At 53.0% G+C, this 27,102-nt stretch overlaps 1 protein-coding gene across 3 annotated transcripts in view; it reads right to left on the reverse strand.

The window, feature by feature from the left end:
* Positions 1-27,102, reverse strand: part of Pole (DNA polymerase epsilon, catalytic subunit) — a 42,510-nt gene that overhangs the window by 1,911 nt on the left and 13,497 nt on the right. For 2 of the 3 annotated variants that reach the window (XM_047562375.1, XM_047562374.1), the window contains exons 21-45: positions 24,640-24,788; positions 23,467-23,559; positions 23,127-23,271; positions 21,405-21,562; positions 20,866-21,061; positions 19,246-19,460; positions 18,271-18,373; positions 17,779-17,859; positions 17,568-17,690; positions 14,657-14,869; positions 14,260-14,469; positions 13,753-13,896; positions 9,348-9,488; positions 9,012-9,165; positions 8,828-8,934; positions 8,510-8,686; positions 8,196-8,419; positions 7,880-8,100; positions 7,401-7,605; positions 6,234-6,407; positions 5,223-5,348; positions 3,921-4,053; positions 3,213-3,387; positions 2,261-2,392; positions 1,966-2,159 (exon numbers count right to left, since the gene is read on the reverse strand). In XM_047562375.1, coding sequence (XP_047418331.1) covers positions 1,966-2,159; positions 2,261-2,392; positions 3,213-3,387; positions 3,921-4,053; positions 5,223-5,348; positions 6,234-6,407; positions 7,401-7,605; positions 7,880-8,100; positions 8,196-8,419; positions 8,510-8,686; positions 8,828-8,934; positions 9,012-9,165; positions 9,348-9,488; positions 13,753-13,896; positions 14,260-14,469; positions 14,657-14,869; positions 17,568-17,690; positions 17,779-17,859; positions 18,271-18,373; positions 19,246-19,460; positions 20,866-21,061; positions 21,405-21,562; positions 23,127-23,271; positions 23,467-23,559; positions 24,640-24,788 — 3,993 coding nt within the window. The remainder of the gene's footprint in view (positions 1-1,965; positions 2,160-2,260; positions 2,393-3,212; positions 3,388-3,920; positions 4,054-5,222; positions 5,349-6,233; positions 6,408-7,400; positions 7,606-7,879; positions 8,101-8,195; positions 8,420-8,509; positions 8,687-8,827; positions 8,935-9,011; positions 9,166-9,347; positions 9,489-13,752; positions 13,897-14,259; positions 14,470-14,656; positions 14,870-17,567; positions 17,691-17,778; positions 17,860-18,270; positions 18,374-19,245; positions 19,461-20,865; positions 21,062-21,404; positions 21,563-23,126; positions 23,272-23,466; positions 23,560-24,639; positions 24,789-27,102) is intronic. The other variant, XM_047562377.1, reaches the window with a different exon arrangement.

The following is a 27,102-nucleotide window of genomic DNA, read 5'->3' on the forward strand; positions in this document are numbered from 1 at the left end:
ACATGGAGCTCGCTGACACGCAGAAAAGAATACGCGGTCCAGAAGCAGACCTGCACAGATAATGGCCAACTAAGTTTTTAACAGAGTGCCAAGACCACCCAGTGGGACAGGCGAATACCTTCAACCAGTGGTCCTGGAACAACTGGAAACTGTGAAACAGGAACCCAGACCTACAATAGGCCTGCCATACAACTGAACTCGGACTGTGTGCTGTAGGGGGCACACCTCCAGTTCTGGCTACTCCAGAGGCTGAGGCAGGATTGCAAGCTCTAAGCCAGACCTGTCCCAAAGTAAAATACGAAGGCCTGGGCTGCAGCTCAGTGGTAGTGCACTTGCCTAGCATGTGAGGCCCTGGGTTCCCTCCTCAGTGCCACAAAAAATAGAGAAACTAAACAAAACACACCTCACATTGGACCGCAGTAGAATCCTAAACTGTAAGAAAACAGTTGGAGAAGAAAACATTAGCAGGAAATCTTTGTATCTCTAAAGTAAAATCCCTTACACATGACACCAAAGGCACAACTCACATCTGGCAAAGGATCAGAATATAAAAAAAACTCTCAACACAGGAAGGAAGCCAAATCAGGGGCTGGGGCTGAGTGGCAGAGCCCTGGCCAGCACATGCAAGCTCAATCCCTAGCACTGCAAAAAACCAAAACAAAATGCACCAAGTTTTTAACAATGGGCAAAAGACCTGGACACTTCACCAAGGACCTGGACAGTAAACAGGGCCTTAAAAAATGCTCACTATCACCATGCACTAGGAAAGTGCAAGTCAAAACCATAGTGAAAGTCCACACTACGTGTCCACCTGAACAGCTGAAATTTAAAAACAAACACCACCAGGTTCTGGAGAGGCTGTGGAAAAGTGGAATTCCAGCCACGTGGCTGAGCAGTACACTCTACAGCCCCTTGAGAAAACAGTCTGGCAGTTTCTTTCAAAGCCAAACATACACGTTCGGTATGGTCCAACAATTCTCCTCCTGGGTTGTTACCCAGGAGAAATGAGATTTACATTTACACAAAGAACCATATAAAATGTTCATGGCTGCTTAGTTGTTTATTACCACAAAGGGAGAGCAACCCAACCTCCCTGCCACGAGCAGCCAAGGGAAGGTCACTCTACACACCTGAGGATCCCATTTCACTGTGAAGTCAAAGAGGCCAGACCCCCAGGCTGCAGGATACAGGACTCCACTTAGGTGGCCTCCAGGAGGGAGAGTCAGGGATCTGGGGTGGTGCCAAGGGGGAGCCTTTTGTGGGGGGGCAACAGTTCTCTACCATGATGGTGGGTGCCCCGACTCCACCCACCTGGAGCATGCACACACCTGCACACACCTGCACACCACAAGAGTGCGCCCAGTGTGACACTTAACAACAATGTGCCGACTGGCTGCCAGGGCTGGGGAGGGCACAGGGAAGGCTGGGAAGGGGCGCAGTGCTCCACCCCGGGTCCCGGCACAAGCCTCGCCACCCCCGCCAACCCACATGACTACGTGAAGTTGAAACCCAGTCAACATAAAGCGCCTGAATGAACTGTGGGGTGGAAACTGAGCTGGGAACCTTCCCTCCCCATGGTCAGACCGCGAGCAGTCACTGGACCTTTGGCACCAGGGTGAGGTGTTCTGCTGGGACACTGTGTGGCGCCACCTGGCAACCTCCGCCCTCCCGGGACGGCCTGCCTTTCCCTAAGCAGGCTCTCGTGTCACCTCACAAGGTCTCCAAGCTCAGCTCTCTCCTGGTGGAGCCCACAGGTGGCACTTGACCCAGAAGCTCCCTGTCCCAGTGCCTGCTTCCGGATGTGCCTGGCTGTGACTTCCACCTGCTCACCCACCCCGGGCCTCTGAGGGCCTCTGTCCTCACAGGCAGCACCTGTGGAATGGCCTGCTCCATGGGCTCAAGCCCCCTGAGGACAGGGCCTCTGCATCCCGGAGGCCTGAGCCCAGACACCTTGACGGCCCTCACCTTACACACGTACTTGATGAACTCCAGAGCAGGGTTATTGAGCACCAAGTGTGAGCCGGGGAGCACGGGGAACATCTCTGAGGGCTCAGTGGAGCTCCGAGAGCCCGTGACCTTCTTCTGAATCTTCTGAGTGATGGTGAAGAAGCTCTGAGTGAGCTCGTTTGCGACGTAATCCTGAGAGAAGGTGATCATTCCTGGGAAGAGACGAGGGGCTTGCCCTGGCACCGGGGACATCCCACGTCCACCCAGACCATCCGAGGCACACAGTGCTGGCTTGGTGTGGCAAGGGACTCACCAGGGAGGGCTCCGGCCGCCCCCTCAGCCTCCTGGGAGAACTGGCTGGCCCCCCTCCTCTTCACAGGGGTGGTGCCCGGGGCGCCACGCCTCAGCTCTTCCTTCATGCTGTGGTGCACCGCCACGATGTACGCTGCAGAGGGCAGGCACAAGCCAGGGGCCGTCAGGGTGGGCAGTGCCCCAGACTAGGGGTACCCTGTGGCCAGCCAGGCTGACCACCAGGCAGACGTGGCCAAACTGCTAGTGACACCTGTATCTGCTGCCTTCAGTTAGAGAAACGGACATGACTGAGAGCAGGGCATAGCTAGGCCAACTCCCATGGCCCTCCTGCTGGACGTGTGAGGCTGACCCCAGTGTCGGCAAACTCTTCTGCAACTCCTGGGCCCGCGCTTTGGGACACTCCAGGAGACAGCCTGGAGAGCACAGCCTCAAAGACCAGCAGACAAAACAAGAACATAAACCTCGTGACAAAGCCACCTCTGCCCCTGGATGAGCAGGTGACTCCTGGCCTTGAGCCTGCCGTGCTCATCATGAAGTGCCTGCTGTTTAGGTGAGTGCCCTGAACTACAAGGCCTGCTTAGTTCACATGCTCAGCTGCACATCAGCTCGCCCTCAGCTCCAGCTAAGGCTCAGGGGCTTCCTGCGGCAGGAAGTCAGGCCTGAAGGACAGTTTGGGTGAGTCTTGGTCACTGTGTGCACATGCACAAACGTTCCCAGGAAATGTGTGCAGCTGCGTTATTCGAAACAGCTCCGGAGAACTAGGAAAACCCTCCATGTCACATGGTGGGGGTGCTTCTTGGCAGGTGGTGGCCTGGAGGGAGACAGCCCTTTCCCTGCCCCTGGAGCAGGTCCACCCAGATCTGGTTTTCCACTGTCTCCCTTCTTTCCACTCCATGTGGCCTGAGCCACCTTTATTAACTCTTGTCAGCTGCTTGGCCTGTGCTCTGGCTCACCTGAAACGATCATGAGGAAGTAGCTCTGGCAGGAGGCTGCCTGTGGCAAAAATTGCAAAATGTTCCAGTTGTTCTCCAGTAGGTCCTCCACCCCGGACTCCTCCACGTCCTCCTCCTCCTGCTCGTCCTCATCTTCCTGCTCGTCCTCTGCTTCCTCTCCTTTTTGGGGCTCTTGCTGGAACAGAGACAATCCCTGTGTGCCCACCGCAGCAGCAGCAGGCAGTGGTGAGACTCAGTGGTGGCAAGATGTGGGATAGGGCTCTTCCAGCCTGGGCCTCCAGGATCCCTGAGCCCAAGTCAGGTCCTGCAGAGCTCAAGAACCAGTGCTCCATGGAGCAGGCCTGGTGTAGGACAATGGCTTACTCTCTCAGAGGATTTGCTGCAAAATCATTCAACTCCTACCTCCCAAGAGGGAAGAATCACCCAGAGCTTCCCAGTGACCAGACCCTTCTCTGAATCTAAGGAGTTTCCTTCACGAGGTGACTGGCACAGGCCTGAAGCCCCAGCACTCAAGAGGCTGAGGCCAGAGCCCGGGAGCTAAAGACTAGTCTGGGCAACACAGTGAGACCCTGTCTCATAGAAAAGAATCTCTTCTTGGGACGGCCACAACTCCACACAGGACCAGCTGCAGAGCTGCCCCCTCATGGTCCCGTCTTCCCAGCATGGCGAATTGGTCTGTGTGTGGACACCAACAGATGCCTCTCTTACCTGTCCACAATGAATTCTAGATGGGACTTTTCCTTTGATTCCACCATAATTAGATGGATCCATCCAGAGAAGGAATTCCCAGCATCGTGAGAAGGAAATGGTCAGGGAATGGAAGATTTCTTTAGAATGGATGCTGCAAAGAACCAGGGAGAAACTGCCATGTGAAACCAGTGGTGTCCCTCTCCTCCACTTCCTGTCTTTTCCTTCTCAGTGTCGATTTACCCTCCTCTTACTTAAAAATGAGCTTGGCGTGGACGCTAATCACCCCTCAAACTTCCAAGGGAAGGAGCAGCAGGACTCAGGAGACTGCCTGCAGAGTGGCACCTGAGCTGGGCTGAGGAGGCTGGCTGTGTGCCTGGGGGTCCCTGGGTCTGCCTGCCTTGCAGCCTCGTGGTTATGGGTGCAGATGTGCTGCGTGTTCCCTCCGTCCCCAGCACCTCCAGACGGGGAGAAACGGCAGGAGGAACCCTAAGTAAGGTACTTACATGCAGCCGGATGACCCACCACTGCTCCTCCAGGACTCCTGCACTTGTCCTGGCTGCTCTCAGTTTAAGGAGAGAATGGCAGTGTGGCTGCTGCTATTTTTTTTTTTTTTAAATTTTTTTTAGTTGGTGATGGACATTTATTTACTTACTTATTTATATGTGGTGCTGAGAATCAAACCCAGTGCCTTACATGTGCTAAGCAAGCACTCTGCCACTGAGCCACAGCCCAGTCCCTGGCAGCGGCTTCTTGATGTGGCCCAACCCAGCCACCTCAGCGCTCAGCGCTGGGCCTCCTGGAGCTGCGCTGCAGCCCCCAGTGTCTTAGCCAGCCCAGCGGGCACACAGCACGACACTAGAGGACTGAAAGCTAGCCTCGGACCCCTGGCCCATGTGGAAGGGCATGCAGGTCTGCGGAGCAGTGGGTATGTCTGCAGCTGTGTGGGGGTCGAGGTAGGTGACCTCACTCCTACGTCCCAGAACTGTTACTCTTCAGCAATGAGAGTCTGCAGTGGAGGGGTGCAGCTGGATCCACAGGCCCCTGTGTCTGCTCTAGCAATCTCCATGTGCTTAGGACGTGTTCCATCCATGGTCACACCCAAAGTGTGAGCTCCGGTTGTGCACTAGAGCCTCTGGGCCACAAGGAGCCTTGGAGGGTGGCCGGGTGAGGCACCATCACTGCCCAAAGTCAGAGCTGCAGCAGCTGAAGGCTGACACCACGGCACTCAGGTTATCCATGCCTCACACCCAGTGGCCACCGTGCTGTGAGCCACAGGGACGCTGGCCCTTCAGCAGAGCAACAGCAGGCTGCACCACCCACCTGTTGGTGATGTACTCCACGTAGGCGATGGCGTCCTCTACGCGGCGCTTCCGTGTACAGAGGATGACCCGGTTGAAGTTGGCGTAGACGACTGATGACCCCAGGCGCTGGAACTCAGCAACAAGCCTGTGGGGCAAGTTCAGCTGATGGCAAAGCAGGTCAGGGAGCCCAGCCCCAGCGGAAGGCCTGCCCACTGCACTAGGGCCAGCAGGGTCTCCCTGTGCCACCCAGACTGCCCTGGATCCTGCTCAGCCTCCCACGCGAATGGGAAAGCAGGCACATGCCATAGCACCTGGCAGCAGTTTCTGCATGGCAAGAAAATATGACAAAGGCAAGAAAATAACAGACAAAAAAAAACAAGAAAGAAAAAATGTGCCAGCTCTTATCACAGATGGCTATTTTTTACTTTTTATATAGAGAGAATTCCTTTTTTGCCTCCTGTATTGGGGACTGAACCCACGGATGCTCTCCCACTGAGTATCACCCCAGTGTTTCTTCTTTTCTTTTGAGACAGGGCTTCCTTAAGTTGATGAGGCTGGCCTTGAACCTGCCATCTCCTGCCTCAGCCTCCCAAGTTGCTGGATCACAGGTGTGCACCACAATGCCCGGCTTCATTCCATTTTTAATAAGAGAAAACCCAACAAGACTCCAGGAGACTGAGTGGAGGACGCGAGAGGAAGCCGATTTCATTCATACTAGGAGTGGTCAAGGGAGACAACACTGAACACTCATCCCGTGATAGTGGCAGATCCCCAGCCATGACAGCAGGAGCAGGGGCATGGGGCCCTCGACCGTGAGCCGGCATGGAGGGCTCTCGGCAACACCAACCACTCAGTCACAACGCCCATCACAGTTGCAACGGCACGCCCTCTACGGATGTTGCCGCCAGGACTCGCTCAAAGCCGTTCGCTGACTCATTACTTCCAAGGGCGAGAAGCAAGAGAGCGCAAAGCTCCACTGACAGGGTACGTCACGGAGCACTCCCGGCCCTGGGCCTGGGTGAGCACTCACTGCAGGAAGAGCTTCTTCATCATGCTGTGCAGCGTCCGGTGCAGGGCCGGGTCGTGCAGCAGAGAGCCCGAGGACTGCAGCCAGCGGTAGAAGTGCACCACCTGGTTGTCGGCATAGACATTGTGGAACTGCATGATCTCCTTCACCCAGCCCACGACCATGCTCTTGAGGATCCTGGAAGACAGGTGCAGGAGGTGTGCCGTGGCCCCTCGCCACTTCCCACCCACTGTCCAGCCCCCACCCCACACCTGCCCGGAGCTCTGCCTGGCGTGTCCCACTTCACAGTGTCACCTCCCTCAACGCACTAAATGCTCCCTGCCACCAGAGACGTGCCCAACGGCTCTTGTCTTTAAGCACAGCCTGAGTTCCGTCTCTCAGCACAGCCCCTCACCAGCTGGAAACTTCCTTGGGGCTGTGACAGGGTGTTACAGCCAGAAATCACGCATGGCGCCTCCCTGCCCACTGCCACAGTGATGGTCTCTGCCGTCTGGGGTGGACCCATCTGCCTCTCAGGCTGAACCAAGACACTGTTCCAGCCTCACTCCACCTCACCTGGTCCCATCCCAGCAAATTCCCCCTCCTGTGGGGGGCCTCAGGGAACAGCCAAGGCACACAATCTGGAATCAGATTCACCTGGAGTGCAAACCCTCACACTCAGTGGCACCAAGACCCACCACAACTGTGGCTACCCTGACCTCCGTTTCCCCACCTCCACAGTGCATGGCTGTACCACTCTGCAAGTTGCTGTGGGGACAAGGGACAGCATGAGTGCTGGTGGGGTTCCCCAGCACACAGAAGTGCCCCACGACACACAATGCACATCACCAGGAGCTGCCGCTGACCAAAGTCCTTGATAGTCAATACTGACCGCGACCACTTACGAGGCTGAGTGCCTGGGGATCCCTACAGACACACCTCAGTCACACTGGGAAGAGCCATGTGTGAGAAGCGTTTTTGGGGTCAAATGCTTTGGCCACAGGAGCGTAGGAGTTAGTCTGTGGACTTGTCATGATAATCAGGCAGGATGTGTGCATGGGGCCACTGAAGTGGGAAACTAGCTGCGTGCGACTGGGAGAAGGGCAGCCCGAGGCACACTGCCTTAGGCCTTAGCTTTCTAAAGGAAGGGCAGGGTCAGGGCCTTTCCACTGTCCCACAGGAGGTGGGCACCTGAAGGTGCTGGAGCAAAGGGCTGTCTCGTCATAGCTGGCTGGGGCATTGGAGGCCTGATTGCCTGTGACCATGTCCTCCAGCGAGGCCTGCTGGATCACGTCAAAGCTGATGCCCATGCTGCCGGCCCCCTCCATGTCGTTGATGTGGTGGGACTGGAGGATGGTGTTAACTGCCAGGTTCTGAATGTCCAGCTCCACACACACTGCAGGGAAACAGACTGTCATGCACCCTGGCCAGCTCCAGCACCGTCCCCCGGGCCCAGCTCCCCTGCCAGCGACAGAACAGTCAGTGCTCCAGGTGCTGTCAGTGTGGCGGGCACCCCACGACCAGCATCTGACCTCCTGCAGAACTGCAGGGCCACCGGCTTCTGGCCCTTGACTCTGGGAAGCCTGCTGTGGCCTCAGCTCTCGGCACGCAGTTAAGCACTGAGTTCGAGCTGGTGAGAGGACTTGGTGAGACGGGACCCCCTCACTCACCTGTGGAGTAACAGCCAGCACTGTTGATCTCCACCGTGGCGCGGTCCTCGAACTCCATGACGAGGCGGTTGTCATCGGCCTCCTTCCCGCCCAGGTCGGGGCGGGCTGTAGGGGACAGCCAGAGCAGGTGGTTGTGGCGCTGGAGGTGGCGGGCAAAGAAGAGATCGGAGCCAAAGGTGGAGATGTCCTCTGGCAGATTCCCAATGGGAATGTGGAAATACCTGTGCAAGGTGTGTGGTCAGCCTCAGGCAGGTGCCCAGGGAATGTTCACCTGCCATGGCAGTGGCCTGGCCCTGGCTGCTGGCCTCTGCCTCACCTGCTCATCTCAAAGGCCTGTGACAGGCAGGTGTCCAGGTTGAGGTAGTGCCGGATCATGCGGCGGGCTCCATGACGCTGCCAGTCCAGGACTCCATAGCTGATCTTGTCGACCACACGCACAGGTACCAGTGGGAACTCCTCCAAGACAGGAATCTCACTGGCCAGCCTCTGCAGTTCCCAGCTGGACTGCACTGCAATGAGGGTGGGTCCCCGGCGCTCCTCCTATGTTGGGCAGAAGGAAGAAAGGGCCTGGTAGACAGAACCTCAGAGTGGGGGTCTCTCACAGCAGGACCCTAGCAGGACCTCCCTCACCTTGTAGGCCAGCAGAAAGCGCTGGATGGCCCTGCAGATGGTCTTCAGGTCAGTTTCAGCGCGAACCTCAAAGGTGTGTCTGGGGGGTGGCAGGAGCTCGGGGCCCACCCTTTCCAGCAGAAGGCTGTGCTCTGCTGAGTACAGGGCACTGAGGCTGGGCATCTGGTTGCTGCGCACCTGGACAAGAGTAGCTGTGTGAGCCCTTCCTGCACGGATGACAAGGGGGCCCTGCCGTCGCACCAACTCAAGGGCAGGAGGAACGTCCTCCTCAGGTCCTGCTGACCCACCAGCTCTTGCTGCCCATGTCCAGGGACTCACAGTGTCTAACACAAACACAGATGCTCTGCGCTGTGAGGGGATGAAGAGCCCAAAGAGTGCCTTGTGGCCCTGCGAGTGGTGGTAGAGGTAGACGTGGCGGATGCTGCCTGTGGAAGGAAGCGTGATGTCACCCAGGGCGTACGGGAGGCGGGAGGGTGGGCAGGGCAGTAGGCTCGGGCCACACCTGGTTCCAGGTAGCTGAACTGGGCCAGAGAACGCATCTCAAGGTGCTCCAAGGCAAAGGTCTCGGTTTCCCAGCCCGAGAGGTGCGGCACCAGCTGTTTGTTGACCACACACACACAGCCCAGTTGCACCAGGGCCCGGAACAACAACGGGACCTGGAAGAGTAGGCAGACAGGCCCGCGAGGGCCGACAGGGCTCCAGCACCCTCAGCTCACCCTGGGTCACCCAAACGCCACCCATGGGTGGCACCTCTGACAGGCCTGCTGAGACCCACCTTCCGGGGCAGTCCATCATCACTGCTGTCCCAGGTTCAGCTGGGCGTGGCTGGGAGAGTTACCTGAGTCTCGTAGACGCCCTCAATGTCTGGCGCTGACAATTCCGTGTTGATCTCGTTGATATGTTCTTGGTACATGTCCTCTGGCACTGAGTACTCATAGAGATTGTAGACCATGTTGGAACGAGGAAGAATGCGATTCACCTGGTGACAACACGGTGGTGGTCTTGTCCTGGACTCCAAGGGGCACACTCCTCCAATGGAGTCCTAGGACTTCCAGTGCCTGTGGTGCCAGCCTGCCTTTCCCAACTGTCACAACTACAAGATCTGACCATAACTTAAAAAAGCAACCTGCGGCCTCCAAACGGAGACAAGCGCTTGTAGACTGGGGTACTCTATTGTCCTTAAAGCAAAGGGGGCAGTGGACACCCCATCCCTGAATGCCCCGTTCCCAAACCCAGCCACGTCAGGGAACGGCGAAAGCAGGCCTGGCTGGAAGGTCCGTGTGCGCCGTCTTGAAGGGCACTGGCTGGCTGTGCCGGGAGCCGGGCAGCCGGTCTCATCTGTGGACAGCTACTTTCTGGCACGTGCACCAGGACAACTGCTCCTTGGGACGCTGGTCAGACAAGCAGACTCAGCGGGTGCAGACGGCGTCCCTGCCTCTGCTGCATGGGGAAGGGCACGGAGTGGAGGACACTGGATACGGCGGAGTCGCTCCTCCGGCCACCACTGGGCCGAGCACCAGGAGGGAGAGGAGGTGCTGTCACCAGGAGCTCTGCTCGGAGCAGTGCTGACCTCTCGGGAGCTTTCCCCAGTGACCGACCGTCTGCCCTGCTGCTTCCAGGCACTTTCCTTGGCCTGTCTGCAACCTAGCCCACTGCCCTGGCACATCTGGGCGTGGATCAGACAAGTGTCAAGACCAGACTGGGGAGGCCCCCAGTTTATTGATCTCTCTTGGATTTAATAGGAAGGTGCAAGTGGCAGACACGGAGAGAAACCATGTTTTCCTGGTCAGAGAGCTGGAAAGGAGTTGCTATGGGAGAGAATCCTGGAGAGAAGAGGACTGGACCCTAATTCTGCACATACACCAGCATGAGTGACAAGTTCACCCCGAGCTGTGCATGACTACGCAGATGAAACAACTCAGGAAAGGTTGAGCCAACACTGAAGGTTTTGCACAAAGAGGGTAAGAAAGAATCTGAGATCTGAAATTAACTGGGTAGCTGCCTCAACATTCTCTAAATTTTTTTTTACAAATACCCAAGGTCGGCAGGGTGTGGTGGTCCATGCCTCTGATGCCAGGCACTCAGAGGCTGAGATAGAAAAACTGCAAGTTCCAGGCCAGCCTGGACAACTCAGCATGACCCTGTCTCAAAATAAAAAATGAAAAGGGTTGGAGTGTAGCTAATTGGCAGAGCACTGGGGTGGCATTATTCATAAGGCTCTGGTTCTACCCTCAGCCCTGGAAAGCAATGCCTGAAAAGTCTCAATAACACACGTAAAACACCCAGAATGCACGAGCTGCTTGACCTAACGACCACAACCAGGAACACGTGGACGACTCTCAAGGGAGGAGGGAGTCAGGAGGAACAGGCCTGGGATGACCCAGACGCTATGACCAGCAGCGACTGCCCAGTAGCTGTAGCTGCTTCCCACCAGGCTCAGGACAAGAGCCTCACCTGGATGAACAGAGTGAAAGTGAAAGGGAACTGACAGGAAAACTGGCATCTGAACACAGCAATCTGCAGGGGTTCAGCAGCAGCCAGAAGAGGGAGAAAACTGTCCGAACCTGAGGACGAGTTGGCAGAAACCATCCACCTTTTGAAAATAGCCCTTTGACAATGGAGCAATCACATTCTACCCTCTACGGCCAGACACAGGAAGCCAATGCACAGGTTAGGGAAAGAGGAGGCAACAGGGAAGCAGAGGTCATCCTTGGCAAGACCACTGAAGAGTCCCTGGTCTCTCTAGGGGAATCCCTGTGGGGGTCTCACCTAAGGGAGAGAAGGAACCCACACTGCGAGGGCGTTCAGGAAAAGCAACGTCGAGGACAGAACCAGGTTCGTGTGGAGAAGACGGTGTGAGGAATGCAGGTGACAGAACACTGTTCTCCATTCTGATCTCACACAGCACTGGGTAACGAGAGCTACTTGAGAAAAACCTCATCGGGAAGACTGCTACTGTGTGTAAATTGGAAGAGAGCTGGAAAAATAAACACCAAAGTCTCTCTCCTCCTCATACCTGGGAAGTGTGAAACAGGAATGACGAAAAAGGACATTCCCATCTCATTCTGCATGTTCTCAACACTGCTGGCAAGCACTGTACTGACACATTGCGTGTGGTTTGAGAAATAAAGCTCTCTAGAGGTCCAGTGTACCCTGACAGACTCCACAAACACAGACACATGCCAAGCCACCCATTAAGGCTTTAGCTGGGGCAGTCCAGCTGTCCACAGCCAGGAGAGCAGCAGAAGCTGGCCTGAGCACCCAGCAGAGGGCCATGACACCTTACACACAGCAAGTCCTAGTGCTGGTCAGGATAATCTGCATGGCACAGCACTGAGTTTACTGCAATTAAATCAAAATGGAACAAAAATCAAATTCCTCTTAAAACTAACAGGAAAAACAGATAAAAGATAAATATATCCAGCTTGTTTAAAAAGACAAGACCCAGGAGCCTCTTGAAGGGATCCTGCTGGTCCAATATGGGATAATGTGGGTCTCACATGACTGTCTTGTCTGCAAAACACCCTGCTAATATGAATTTCTAGCAGGTCAACACATCTGCAGGCACAGAGGTGCAGGCCTCAGACCCTGGCTGCATGGGATAGAAACACTTGGCCTGGGCAGTGACATGGGTGATACAGGCAGTGAAACCATGTGTTTAAGTCACATTGACTATAAATTATACCTTATGTACTTACTGTGTTGTGGGGAGATCTGGCTAATTGATCTTAAAATATTAACACGTATCCCCAAGTCCACAGTAATACATCTATTTTTCTAGTACTGGGACAATCTATAGTTGAGACACATCCCCAGCTCTTTTTAAAAATTATTTAAAACGGGGTCTCACCAGGTTGCCCAGGCTGACCTCAAACTTGCAGTCTGACTGCCTCAGTCTCCTGAGTTGCTGGAATCATAGGCGAGCACCATGCTCAGTCAAAGTAATACTTTAGAAGAGCACAGAGGAAAAATTCGTTCACCGCTTCTTACCTTGGAAATTTAATATAATCTAAGGGAAAATAATAAGCAATTTTCTTGCTTTTTAAGGAAAAACGTCTGGTCTGGGACTGTGGCTCAGTCCTAGGGCACACACACAAGCATACTCAGGCCACTGGTTCAATTCCCAGCTCTACCAAAAACCAAACCACTTCTGACTGGTGCACACTAAGTTTTCTCTGAACACAGAGGGCAGGACCAGAAGCCTTCACCCTATAGCCCACACGAGACCAGGAGTGCAGGTGAGGCTCTCCAGTGGGTACCAACATCTGCCACCTGGAGAAAGTCTGAGGCCAGGTTTGCTGGTGTCACAAAGGAAGCAAGGTTCTGTTAGTGAGGGTTCTCCTGTGTGACCGTGCTGTTTCTCTCAAGGGCTGCGGGGATTCCCCTCACATCATCAGCCCCTATGTCCCTGAGGACCTCTGCCCACTGTCTAGGTGGCACGTTCCACCTGCCGGACAGACCTTCTCCAAAAAAGCCTCCTTCTCCAGCTACAAACATTCATGACTCACCTCCTCAACTAGGTGCCAGTTGTCATGGAGCTCACAGCATCCATCCAAGAAACATGAACAGGACAACCTGAGACCCGCATGGGCTGAGCCAGCACACTGGGCTACCTGGACTTCGTCTGAGACAGCAGTAAGAGCCTGCTAACACGCTAACTAGGCAACATTCCCCAAAACATTCTAAGGGGATGGGTCTTAGTAAGAAATACCATGTACTGCAGGGCTCATCGCAGGGACTGCCAGACAGGTAAACCTACACACAGGCTAGGTGCAGGTCCCTGGGCATGAGAGGAACAGGCTTCCTTTTAGGATGATGAAACGTCTTAAAATCAAATGTGGCTCCAGTTGCACCACTGTGAATTCACTAAAGCCACAGAATAGTGCAATGGCACGCTTTCAATGGATGGATGGCATGGTGTGTGAATTTATATCCCAAAGCTACTAACAACGGCAGTGCCCACAGAAATAGCGTGCACTCTTTAACAAGTCTACCAGCCCACACACCCCACATCCAAGGACGGTGACCCAGCAGCTCCTGCACCTCAACCCCCACTGTGGCCCAGGTTCTGTGCTCAGCCCTCAGACACTGTTTCAAGTGATCCTTACCATATCCCAGTAAGGTACTTAGGAGATGAGACAATACCACACAGCTCCTAGGACCTCAGGTCTGCAAAGCCCATGCTCCTGGTCGTCGCTATGTCCTCCCTGCTGGTGTGATGGCAACAACAACAGACCCCTTACCTTCCGACAGGAAGGCCCCTCCTCTGCTTTGGCCACTCGTTGATTCACATAGAATATGCGGGGGATACTCAGCTTGATACAGTGCAAGTCACTGCCAATGATGGCCCATAGCCTGAACAGGCCAGCCTGGCTGGTCTGGCTGATCTGAAAGGAAATGACACATAGCATGTCACGGAACACATGGACAGCTGTGAACAAGACACTCCAAGGTAGCCTTCAGCCCTGCTCCAGGCAAAGGTGCTCAGGACCCCTTCAATAGGCAGGAAGGTTGAAGATCTGTCTTCTCCATTCAGACCCAGGGCTGGCCTGGCATTCCTTGACCCACACCTGCACCATCTTGGGGGTTCCTGCTTGGGTCAGGGCCCACACCTACACCATCTTGGGGGCACCTGCCTGCCTGGGTCAAGGCCCACACCTGCACCATCTTGGGGGCACCTGCCTGCCTGGGTCAAGGCCCACACCTGCACCATCTTGGGGGCACCTGCCTGCCTGGGTCAAGGCCCACACCTGCACAATCTGCCAGGGAAGGTCTAGAATGCTACGTGCAGTTCTTCGCAAGAAGCTCCCCAGCCCTGTGGCAGGCCCGTCTCTGATGGCTCCATGCCTCAGCAGACCCTCCGCAGGCTCCAGACGCTGCTTCTTCCTGCGGGCCAGGCGCTGTCGGGCCTGCAGCTGCCATTTCTTCTTGTGGAAACGGAGCCAGACCAGCCACTCTTCCTGGGACAGACAGCAACACAGCCAACAGGCACATCGTGAAGCAGAAACATCCCTCCTTGACAGCCTTTTAAGCCTCTACAGCTTCCACGCATTCTGTGATGACCAGGTATCATCACACCCAACTTCCCCAGAGACCAAGACCTACCGATGGGTCCCTGCATGGCCCTCCAGTCGCCCCAGTTCTCACCTGGGTGGTGCCAAGTGTGGGAGGCTGCCCCAAGATCTCCCGCCAGGGCACTGTTAGCGTGAGGTCCTGAGACTCCTCCTGGCTCTCCCACAGGACTCGCTTCCTCTTAGTAGCGACAGGGACTGCTGAGTGGGGTGGCTTTGTGAGGCCAAAGTCCTCCATGTCGGGAGTGCCTGAGCTGGGGCTGTCTTCTGGGGCCTGTGCCATCACAATCTGTAAAGACCCAACCTGCCTTAACACTCAGGAGCTCGTTCTTGTAAACTCTACCTCTAGAACCTAATACATTACTGAAATGGGATGGAGACTTACAGCCTAATTTAACTTTTTAAAAAAAATATGGGCTGGGGAGATAGCTCAGCTGGTAGAGAGCTTGCCTTGCAAGCACAAGGCCCTGAGTTTGATCCATAGCACCACAAAAAAAAAAAAAAAAAAAATATATATATATATATATATATATATATATATAATTTTTAGTTGTAGGTGGACACGATACCTCTATTTTTATGTGGTGCTAAGGATCGAACCCAGGACCTCACACATGCTGGGTGAGTGTGCTACCACTGCACAACCCCAGCCCCGATTTAACATTTTTTTTAATTGTAAATGGACACCTACCTCTATTTTATTTATTTATTTTCATGTGGTGCTGAGGATCAAACCCAGTGCCTCACACATGCTAGGCAAAGCGCTCTGCCACTGAGCTATAAGCTCAGTCCCGATTTAACTTTTAATAGTCAACAGGACAAATAGAAAAGTTCAGAAAATGGTGCCATTCAAGCACCACCAGTTTGTGTGCACTTTGACAGGACTGCTAGAGAATACTCCCTTCAACTAAGAATAAAACACTGCAAAGACCACTGAGGCCCCCCTCCTACCATGCTGCTCTCAGGAGTGGCCTCGTTCCCCACGTTTTTATGCTATTTTGCCTGACCACAAACCACAAGCACCATAGCTGTTGAACAGGGATAAGTGGTGTACCCTCTTCTGCAACCGTGGCATCAACCTCATGTCTTTGAGATGGCACCTGCTGATGCACATGCACATCCTTCATCTTAACTGCAGCAGAGCTTCCGTCACAGGGATAAACCAGCCTCTGTTCTTTCCAGATGAAGAACAGCTGGCTCCTGCTTCCTCAGAACCATGAGCCTCAACTCCGTGCCCACCTCTGCATGTGCTGCCTGCACCTCGCACACTGAGCTCCCACCCGCCCACCTGCCATGTCCCAACACTTCACATGACCACCGTCACTCTCAGTGTGGCTGCCATCTGGATACACCACGCTGTGGGGTCTGGCATCTTCTGTGCAGGCACCCTTGCAGTGGCTCAGTGATCCCCACCTCCTGGCATTCACACTTGTGACTCCCTTCCCGAGTGTGGAGAACCAGTGGCCTGCCTTTAGTGAAGAGATTGCACACAGTGGTGGGCTTCCTGAAACCAGCATAGAACACTGTGACTTTTGCTTGCCGACACTGTCTGGCTCTTATTCGGGGCTTGCTCTGAAGGTGCCAGTTGCCATGCTGAGTTGTCCTGCACAGTGCCCTGTGGAGCACTCTGATGAGAGTCAGCAAGAAACCGGGTCAGTCGCTACCCAGGAGGGACCTTGGGAGCAGCTCCTCCCCAGTCGGGCCTTCAGGCAAGACCCAGTCCAGCCAACACCTCTACTGCACGTGGGACCCTGAGTTGAGGACCCAGCCATGTCATGCAGGTTCCTGACCCTCAGAGAGTATGACCTCCATCGCGTGGTATTTAAGTGGCTAAGTTTTGTGGGCATTTGCTGTGCTGCAACGTTTAACTAAAATCTACTCTCTGCTACTCTTCCCTGACACGTGTATTTAGACATGGAAATGTGCACACAAGTACTCTTTGCACACTGCAAATCTCCAGAGTGCATTTCCATTCAGTTATAAGTGCTAATTTGCTTTATGACTTCTTGGATCCATGAGTGGCTTATAAGCATTGTTTCTTAATTTCCAAACATGCTCTACATTTAAATTAGTTGGAACATGTTACAACTTACTTTATAGTATACATAGGGTTGTTATTTTGTGTTCTTGGAAAGAATGTGCATTCTCTACTTACAGAGTGTAAGATTTTGTTTACTACTTCTAGCTGATTACTAAATCTAGTTAAGTGTGTCATTCCAACTTCATATATTTTAACTAATTTTTGCTCTGCTCAATGTATCAGTTGAGAGTTAAAAATTCCAAAACTAACTGCCAATTTTTCTTGTAACCAGGTAAAATTTTACATTACTGAATTTGAGGCTACATTATCAGAATTACATATTCCCAGTGAACTGAAACTTCCAGGATTATTCAGTAACTATCCTATGTCTGCTAATGTTCTTGGGCTTAGACACTATTTTATCTGCATTAATACAGTGATACTGGTTTTCTTTTGGATAACATTTACCTAGTGCATTTACTTCTTCTGCAACCTCATTTCTTAGGTACAGCTCTTACAAATGAGATATGTGAAGTCTTTAAATTTTTCAGCACTTGAAAATTTTTCTTCACTGTTGTGAATTTTGCTAACCCTTTCACTATACTGTCTGCAGTGTTTCCAAGTGTGTCCACAGGAAAGAATGTCACATACACTAGGAAAACGGAACTACGTGGTGCAGTGATCTGTTCACGTTCCCAGGTCTCATTCCTATACCTCAATGTTTAAGCGTAAGACAGCTCTTTACCTTTGCCTGATGGATGACTCACAATCTGTTTCTTCCTACACAAGAGTCAACACTGAAGAGCATTAAAGAATGAAGTACCAAGGTATACATTTTTAGGTAGGGATAGAGCACTTCAGAGGTGGTACCAAATATCATGGGTGATGGCTCCAGGACCTTGGCGCCCTGTGTGTCCTGGCTAGGTCTGTTACCTGTCTCCCTGTGTGTCCTGGCTAGGTCTGTTACCTGTCTCTTGCCCTCAAGGACAAAGAGCTCACTGATCTTCTTCTGCTTATAGATGTCACTTTTCTCCAGTAGTTTCTTGTGCAGCCAGTCTGGATGTCTGACACGTGGCACTGGGTTCTTCACCTGCACAAGGACATCAGGCAGGGATCGATTTGAATAGTTCCATGGCCTCCCAGCCAGCCTGGCTAGGCCCACTGGCTCTCACCCTCACCTGCTGCAGAGCCGCAGGGATGGTGATGATCTTCTGGATGGCACTCCCCAGGCGTTCGATGTAGTAGTCCCAGTCCAGAATCTGCGTGCGTGGACAGCAGTGAGAAGTGGCAGTGGAGCAGCTCCTTGTTCAGTCTTACCCCACACCGAGCACCGTGCTAAACACTTTGCGCCCTAGAAATCCCATGATGCCAGGTGCCCACTTCAGAGGAGGGAGCTGAATAACTCCTCCAGGATCAGGAGCCAGCAGGTGGCTGAGCCAGTACGCTTAGCTTTATTCTATCCAAAAGGACAGTTGAAGGGTCTCCCAGAATTTAGCTTTTCCATTTGTGCCCTAAAATATTCTATTTCTTCACCTGTTACACACAAGAAAGGAGGAAATCGGGAATGAAGACTCCAGATAAGATAGAAGACCCAAGTCAGGCATATTCTGCCCTGTTTTCACTAGCTTTCCTCTAACACTTGTTAAGAGTAAAAAAAAATTGTTACTCACTGTCCGAATATCAAAGTCCTGAAGGGATGAGCTCTTAAGCCATTTTCGGAGAAAGTGCTTCCTCACTGTGGGCTCTGCTTGGAAAATGGCAAGTGGGATGGCCCTGGGTGAGGGAAAATCACAGTGAGAATCACCCAGATCCCACAGTACCTCTAATCAAACCTGGAAATAAGAGTTTTAAAAGCTTACAACATACACTTTAAAGAATGTTATTCAGCACAAACTTTATCTTATGTATATAAACATAATATGTATTATGTTTATAATGTTCAATAACTAAGTAACATCCCACTGTATTAAAAGGTTTTTTTTTTTTTTTGGTATATATACATATACATATGTATATTTTATTGTAAACAAATGGGATAAAAAGACAGGTTTAATGTACACTCCCTCACCCCCAGCTGTTCTCAAGGCTCCGTGTGCAACCACTCCAGCTCTTGAGGTCCTGGTAGAAATTCGACCATGAGCATACCAGGGACCAGCCCTTTACTCTGTGTACCATCCATAGGAAGTCAGAGCTCCCTCCTGTTTCCTCTGGGTGGTCTCTGCATGGCTCTAGCCTGTGTACACCAAAGCTTCCCTGCAGGAGTGGAATCTTTGGCAATTGCCCCTGATGTGTTCCAGGGGCTGAAGGGCATTTCTTTGTTAGCACAGGGAACTGAGTTATAGTGAAGGGAGCTCCTCAGGCTAGAGCACTCTGCTTGGCTCATCAAGGGACCACTCCTACCAGACAGTCATCTTGGGAAGCCTGACCCAGACCTCACCCTGAACTTGACCTGGTGACAGGACAGTTGCATCTGACCCTCCAAGATGTGCTGCCTCTAGGCCCCTGACAGAAAGGAGCCGACTCCCCAAACCCAGGTTCTCTGGACTCACAACCCCCTCAAGGTCTTACCAGGACCCCAGCAAGGCCTTCTTCTTCCACCAGTGCCAGTTTGCAAAGCCACAGTCCCACTCCTGAAGGTGCCTTACCTCTCGGTGACAGGAGAGCCCTCAGGCTTGCGGGAGATGATATAGCGGCAGCTCAGCCCTGCATCCTTGACCATCTGGTCTCCCAGGAACTCGGCCAGGCGCTTTGCTGTGCTGATGGATGTGGACTTCTGCTCTCCGTAATCTTCCAGTTTCCGAGACATCGAGCGGTTCTCAGAGATCAACTCAAACAGCTCAGAATCAGGCATGTTAGCTGCCTAGAGAAAGAGGCAATGGATGAAGCACCAGTGCAGACACCAAGGATCAAACCTGAGCTCACCAGGGCTTTGATCCCACAGGACCCCACAGGACCGTGTGAGAGCTAAAGGCAGGCTCTGTATTTGTGAAAGGTCCTCATATTACTGCTCATTTTAATACCTTAATGAAAGGAACACAAAACTTGAGTTTTTGTTTTATTAAGCTGCACAAGAAATGTGCATGGGTGAGAAGCACCAAGGCTGCAGAGAAGGGGAGGAATTGCTCTGCATAAGAGGGAAGAGCTGAGGAAGCAGAGAGACACTGGCTAGTGGGGAGCTGCTGGGGCCGTCAGAGGGACTGTGCATTCCTGCCCAGTGAGGCGCCCCGGTGCCAGTGCAGCTGTCTTTTTTGTGTACAATGTGCTAGGGATTGAACCCAGGGCCTCACGCACACTGGCCAAGTGCTCCGCTACTGATCTACACCCCCGTCCCTGTGTATTTTGAGACAAGGCTTAACTTGCTGATCCTCCTGCCTCAGCCTCCTGAGCAGCTGGGATTACAGGTTCGTGCCACCATATCTGGCTGATGCAGCTGTTTCTTGGCACACTTGTTCCCCAATTGCTGCTTATAAGATCTGCTCAGCTCAAGAAAGCCAGAAAAATGTTCCAGAATATTTCAACATTCCTTTCACCCAGAAAGACTCATGCTTGAAACAGAACAAGAGGGAGGGAAGGCAGAGGCACAGGCACATGCACATAGCAGCAGTGGTGATGGCAGTGGACCACCTCAGGAGGTGGGGTGCAAGCTGCCAGGTGGCACGCAGCCTGTACATATAGGGTACACGGCAGCAGAGGAGCAGCCCAACATTCTCAGGAATATCTGTCACTGTCATTTATGTATTTTTTTGCAATGGAGGGAATAAGTTACAAAAATTAAGTCAGGTGTAGTGGTACATATCTGTAATCTCAGAGGCTTGTGAGTTGAAGCAGGTTTGCAAATTTGAGGCCAGTCTCAGCAACTTAGCAAGACCCTATCTCAAAAGAAAAAATAAAAAGGGGCTGGGGTATAGCTCAGTAGTAAAGCACCCCTGGGTTTAATTCCCAGTACAAAGACAAAGAAAAGACAAAACAAAACAAAAAACAAACCAGGATTTGTGTGCCTGTGTAGGGCCTACAGGGACTTTAAAAATCAAAGTAAATGTGGTCATTGGAAAATTTTCCTCTTATGATTCCTTTTTTGATCACGTTAACTTAAAAATGCTTCTTTGAGAGTTGTCATTGGTCAGAGAAGCCGAGGGGGAATTCTGGGACACCAGTGCTAACGGTCAGCCACGTCCATCTGCTCTCCAGGAGCCTGGGCACAAGGGTGCCTTTACTGCAGGATATGCTTGGTCCACTGACCCAGTGGGGTGGGAGGTGGCCCTGACCTTGCTATACAGCACATCCAGCCAGTAGTCGGCCACCTTGGCGACAGAGCCGTACACTTCCTCCAGGGTGCTACCCTTGAGGAAGGCCTCGAACACCGAGGACTGGAAGATTTTAATCAGCTGCAGCTCCCCACGGCGTTTGACCTCGAATCCCTTCAGCTCAGCCAGGGAACCATCTTCGTTGAATACAGCATATCTGAAAAAAGAAGAGCACCACAGCCAAACCTCACGGGGGCACCGGTGGCTCGTGCCTTGCCTCTCACACCCTCACCCAGCTCTCACCCCCCTCACACGTCAGGCGGCAAGCTGCACTCCATCCACAGAGGGTCTTAACTCCAGAACCGACTCAGACAGAGGACAGCAGTGAGGAGTGCCAGTGCACTGGGCCCAGTTTCTCTCAAGTCAAGTCAGGGAGAGGAGCAAGCAAACAACACCCAGGCCTGTGTGTCCTTGCTTAGGCCCCGAGTTCCAGACGGTTCATGGAGCCCAATCCACCTCAACACATCTCCTCCAGACCACAGAGGCCGTGAGAGTCCTACCTCTTCTTCAGTTTCTTCCCTTCCTCCTTGGAGGCTGGAAGGATCATGGCAAGGTAGGGACCATCAACTTCAAAAAAGATACTATTCTCTGAGCGGGTGATGTAGGTGAGTGAGGAGGGCTCTGCCAATTCCTGGTACTGGTCGTTGGTAAAGCCTTCCTGAGAAACAAGTGAGAAGGGGCAACTTCACTCATAAAGGCCTGAACCTGGAAGCCACATGCTGTCCCTCAAGGTATGGACAGGTCAGCAAACCAAGGGGCTCTTCTGTATGATCACAACCTGGCAGCAGAAAGGAAGGGTACCCTGAGACACACAGCAGCCTGCTGATTCTGCAGTGCACTCTACCCAGTCCAGGTTCTAAGCTGAGAGTTCCCACCTATGACCTTCCAGGAAAAACACCATGGCTGCCAGTTTCAGGTGGGGAGAGGGTTTTCGGGAGAACTACCTGACTCTAGGGCTGGAACATGGAGAACACAGCACGAGACTGCATGGTCTTTTATCAGAAACAAGTGCTCCAAAAACAAAAGCCAAAAACCAAAGAGAGCAGGCCCAGGAGCACACGGGAGAGGTGAAGGAGCCTGGGCCACAGGGTGCTGAGCCACCAGAAGCGTAGCTCAGACTGCACGAGCCACATATGATAATGCCCACACACCCTGCTGACGCAAATAAATAAGGCAAGGAATAAACAAGGGAATAAACGGGAGGAGGCTGACAACTCCTACAGATTTTCAATTAATGCAAGTGGAAGAATTGGGAGAAACAGCACCTTGCCCTGGTGAAAGTCCACCACAGGAAATCCAGGTGGAGGCAGATGACCACTGGTGCCTGGGTCAGTGTGCTGAAGCTTAAGGAGCAACAGGGTACTGGCAACGTCTCTAACCCTCCCCTCCATAACTCTCCTTAACCACTATGGTGGCTCCAAGTTCACCCAGGCTCTGTGCTCCTCCTCCAGGAAGGGGCCCTGACCCTCTCTCCCTGGGTGTCATCCCTAAGCAGAGAACAGCGTGTGTAGCAGAGACAAGGAACCTCACAGTGGAGAGGTCTGGCACGTGCAGATGGTACCTATACCAGGTGACCCACCCAATGTCCCTAAAATGCTGACATGACACACCCAGGACTCAATGTGGGGGTGATACCCCTGTGGTGGTCCTTCCAGAAAGTCCTAATAATCTCAGCCTCATAATTAGGAACAACAGACAACACTCCAGATCAAGCTCAGGCAACAAAACGCCTGCCTAGGAGACCAAGGCATGGTCCAGGCTGGAGGGGAGTGGCATGGGCTCTGGGACAGAGGAAGGACAGCAGCGGGAGAAGCAGGAGCCCCAGTGAAGTCTCCTTCATCCTGATGACTGTGCTGTGGTTTATGTAGATGTTAATGTAGGGAAAGTAGGCTAGAGGGAACGTAGAATTCTTTTACTACTTTTGTGGTTTTCTGTAAGTTTATTGAAAAAAAAAAAAAAAAAAAAAAAAAAGAGCTAAAATCGTGTGGGTGCTGTGCTGCAGAAGGAAGAACTCACTGGTCACTTCTGCACAGGCAGCCTGACTGCAGACCCTCGGGCCAGAAGACTCGAGCAGCAAGGATGTGCTTAGCATTAGGATGAGCATGTGGGTGAGGGGCTTGTAAGGAGCTGGGGAAATCACCCTCCCAAGTCCTGCCCGCGGCCACGCTGGGGCCAGGCCAGCAGTTAGGACCAGACGTGGCCCTGCTGCGACCCAGACTCACCTTGACCATGATGTTCAACATGGCCCCAGGGTAGGAGATGGTCACCTTGGGTTTCTTTGTATTGGTCGTCTTGATGACAAAATTTTCTGGGAAGCTATTGGGCAGGACGCACCATATTCCATCTGTGTCCAGTTCCAAGGGCCTCCTTTACAGACAGAGAGGAGTAAGGCCTCACAGACACGAGGTGGTGGCCCCATATACTTGAGAACCAAGTGTCAAATCCCTCGAACACAACGACAGCAAACCCAGCCATCTTTCCAGCAAGATCTTCTAGTTGTCCATCTTTCCAAGGTCCCCCATCCTCTGAGTGAGCCCTGGCCGAGGACCCACGCCCACTCACCCGATCTGTTCGATCAGTTCCCGGGCTTGGGTGATGATGTTGGCCCCTGTGAAGCAGACAATGCCAGCCATCTCCATGGAGTACCAGCGGGCCCTGGGGAAGACACTCAGCTGCAGTGGGTGGGACTGGCGTGGGATTCCCACCACAGGAATGGAGGAGGCAAGGGAGGACCCCGGAGGGATGGACCATGGCAGCAGCCACACGTGCTTGAAACAGGACAGAACTGAGGTAGGATTTGGCTTTGCCCTGAGGATGCTTCCACTCCTACTTCAGGGAGCCAGTGAGGCTCAGCAAAGTTCTGGAAGGGTACAGCATGCTGCCTCAGCAGCAGCTCAGCATGGCAGAAGCAGTTCCAACCTAACCCAACTAAAGCCCTTCCTACCCTGCCCCGCCCCGCCCCGCCCTGCCGCCTCTGACCTCTAAAAAGACTTCAGGCCCTTGCCTGGCAGATGCCCTCAGTCTTGAGTCAGCCCACCACACTGCCTGCTCTGGGTCAGTCCTCCAACTCCTGCCTCAGCCCCTCCACTCCCTCTGTCCCAGCAGCATTAAAAATACCACTCTGTCAAAAAACATCAAATAAATGTATCTTTCACTCAAAATCAATGGCAAGGGCCAGCGTCCTGCTTTATCCAGAGCTGCCAGCTGCCAGTCCTCTCATCTGCCACACCTCCAGTCAAGAGGCCTGGCCTTGCCTTCAGGCCACTCATCTGACCAGCCCTGTCTAAGAAACAGCTCAGGCCTCATTGCCCACCACCACCTGAATCTGCTTCCTACTCTCCCTGGAAATAGTGTCCACTATAGCTTTAAGATTCTGGCTCCTGCAGTCAGCTCTATGGCCCTTGTCGGTCCCTGCCTCTGCCCACCCTTCAATGCATCTGGTGCTGCTTAGCAAATGCCCAACCCTTTCCACACTCCCAAGCAATGACACCACATGACACAGTATGCTGAAATCAATGGAGGTGCACCTGCAGCCCAAGGTGTTCAGACCAGGTGTCCAGCAGCCTGCATCTCCATCTCCTTCCAGCCAACATGACCCCGACTCTCTGTGGCCTCCCAATCCCACCCAGAGCCTGCGTCTACAGAAATCAACGCACTGGACCCCCCAGCCCAACCTGTGGGTACACCTCACTGCTCCACCAGCTGCTCACCCCAAGCACCTGATGCAGCCCATACCCCTTGCGCATGACATAGCCGTAGAAGGAGTTGAGGATGCACTTGTGAGCCAGCTGCAGCGAGTCGTACAGGACCTCCATGTTCCTGCAGCGCTTCACCTCGGTCGCATCGCCCACCTCCACAGCCGCGGAGAGCTTCTTTTTCCACACCTGGAACACATGAGCCTTGAGCACCTCATGGGTTCTCCCATCTCACAGGCTACAAGGTCAACAGCCCAGAGTTTTCAGACTTTTTGAAAGCTTTAAAATCTACAGAAACCTGGAGGCACCAGTGGGATTAAGACCACTCTCCAGACCAGCCACATGGCATTCCTTCCCTCTCACGCCCTGAGGGTCTCAGCAGATCCACTTGAACACTCCGTGGCCGCACCCCAGGGCCTTCTCCTCCTCCTCCACGACACTTCCACTGTGACCAAGACATCTCAGGAGGCAGGCCCATGCCAAAATCCACATGTAACCTTGACTAGGTGTCTCCAACACGTCCCCACCACGTGGCCCAGTCATGAGGCAGAAGTTCCAAACGCCAGGGAACACGTGACATTCTCCCTCGTGGGAGCAGACTTGGAGCAAACACCTATTACAGCAACGATCCACCCGCACACCTTAGATTCTGGGTCACTGTAAACCCAAGGCAAAAACACACAAAAAGAGCTGATGACCGCTGATGGCTCTTCCTGCTGCCCAGCTGACCCCTGTTCAGTGCATCTGATGAGCAGTTACAAGGCACCATCGCAGAGCCAAGGACCTGTGCTAGGCAGACAGCGGGCACAACCACTACAGCCAGCCCCCATGACAGTACTTGGGGAACCCAGATGCTCGTTAGACATGGCAAGTGTTGGCAGATGGATGCTGCAAGGCAGAGCGAGGACCATGCTGTGAACCAATGCTCCCAATGATGCCTGGTGGTGAGACAATCAAATGCCTTTATCAAAAACCACACAACTGCACCTAAAGGTGAGCACAAACACCCTGCCAGAGGTGCCCCAATGAAATCAGGTAACGGCAGGTCCAGCCCACTCGCACCTACACCCACTGGCCCTCTCCCATGCTACATCAAGGGAGATAATACTGCCACGGCCCAACATGCAGCATTCTCCTGGTCTCAGCCGACCTCTGCCTCTGCTCCCCCTGCCGAGATGTTCCAGGCACTCAGTAAAGTCTTGAGTCTCCACAGAATTTACAGGAGGTCAGAAGCCTTTAGATCACACATGCTGGGCCTGGAGTATAGGGTCTGACAAGGCCCCAGTGCCAGTTGAGGGGTCTGGGGTCCAGCAGGATGGGAGGATGCTCATGTGGGCAGGTCATGCCCTCTGTCCCTCCTGCCACACATCCAAGAGGCTGAGTCGTTATGGTGGAGGAATGGGCTGAGCTCGGGGGTTATGGCTTGGTGGAGTCTCAGCTAGCCCTACAGTGGGGTGCATGAGGCTTGGGCCCACCTGGTTAGTTTTGGTGTCCTGTGACTAGAGGAGCCAAGTCTGTCTGCTTCTGTCAGTGTAAGGGAAATGGCTCAGGGGATTTTGATAGAAGCCATAGGTAAAGAAATGCAGAGAAGCCCATAAACATTTCAGCACATTCTCCACAAACGTGAGGAAAACATTTAAAAAAAAAACTAAGGTATTTATAAATGTCTACTACATGCCAGGAATCCTTTTAGACCCTGAAGAAGCCAGACAGGCACTACACTTTCAGGGCTTATCTGATGAGGGAAGGAAGACAGATGAACAAGTAACTCAGTAATTGCTTCACTAAAATAAAGTGAAGGGGCAGGGCAGTTCCTTAAAAAGTTAAGTACAGAATTACCATAAGCTCCAGCAATTCTATGTCCAGGTATCTATCCAAAATAATTTAAAGGAGAATCTTGAAGAGGTATTTGTATGCCCACATACACAGGATGATGCATAACAAAAGGTGGAAGCAGCCCAATGGTCGGTTCATTGATGGGCAAAGGGGTAAGTGAGACGTGGTGAATCCACGCAATAAACACTCAGAAGGAAGGTGACAGACAAGCCCTGCACACTGTGTTGCGTCGAGAGCCAGCTGAAGACACAAGGCAGACTCTCTAGCACGAGGCTCCCAGGCAGCATTCAGATAGGGAGTTGGCCAATGGGCTGGGCTGGGGCTGGGTAGAATGGACGCGCAGTTCAGTCTCAGAAGAGGCAAGAGCTCTGCAGGCAAGGGCTGACAGTACACAAGAATGTGCGTATGGCACTGCGCAGTGCACCTGAAGCCTCCAGCTCCGTGCACACCTACCTCACTACCAGGAAGAGTTAAGGGCAACAGTAATAAGGTGGGATGCGTGCCACGTACACACCAGTGGTGCTGACGCCAGGGGACATGGGCCAGGGCCTTCCAGGTCTAGCAGCGAGGGAAGGCCTCCCTGCAGAAATCACTCGATGTGGCGGAACTCAAAACTACTGCCTCCCAGTACAGTCGAGTACTGCCACTTATCTCCCTTGTTTTCACA

The sequence above is a fragment of the Sciurus carolinensis genome, chromosome 8, assembly GCF_902686445.1.
Source record: "Sciurus carolinensis chromosome 8, mSciCar1.2, whole genome shotgun sequence".
NCBI lineage: Eukaryota > Metazoa > Chordata > Mammalia > Rodentia > Sciuridae > Sciurus > Sciurus carolinensis.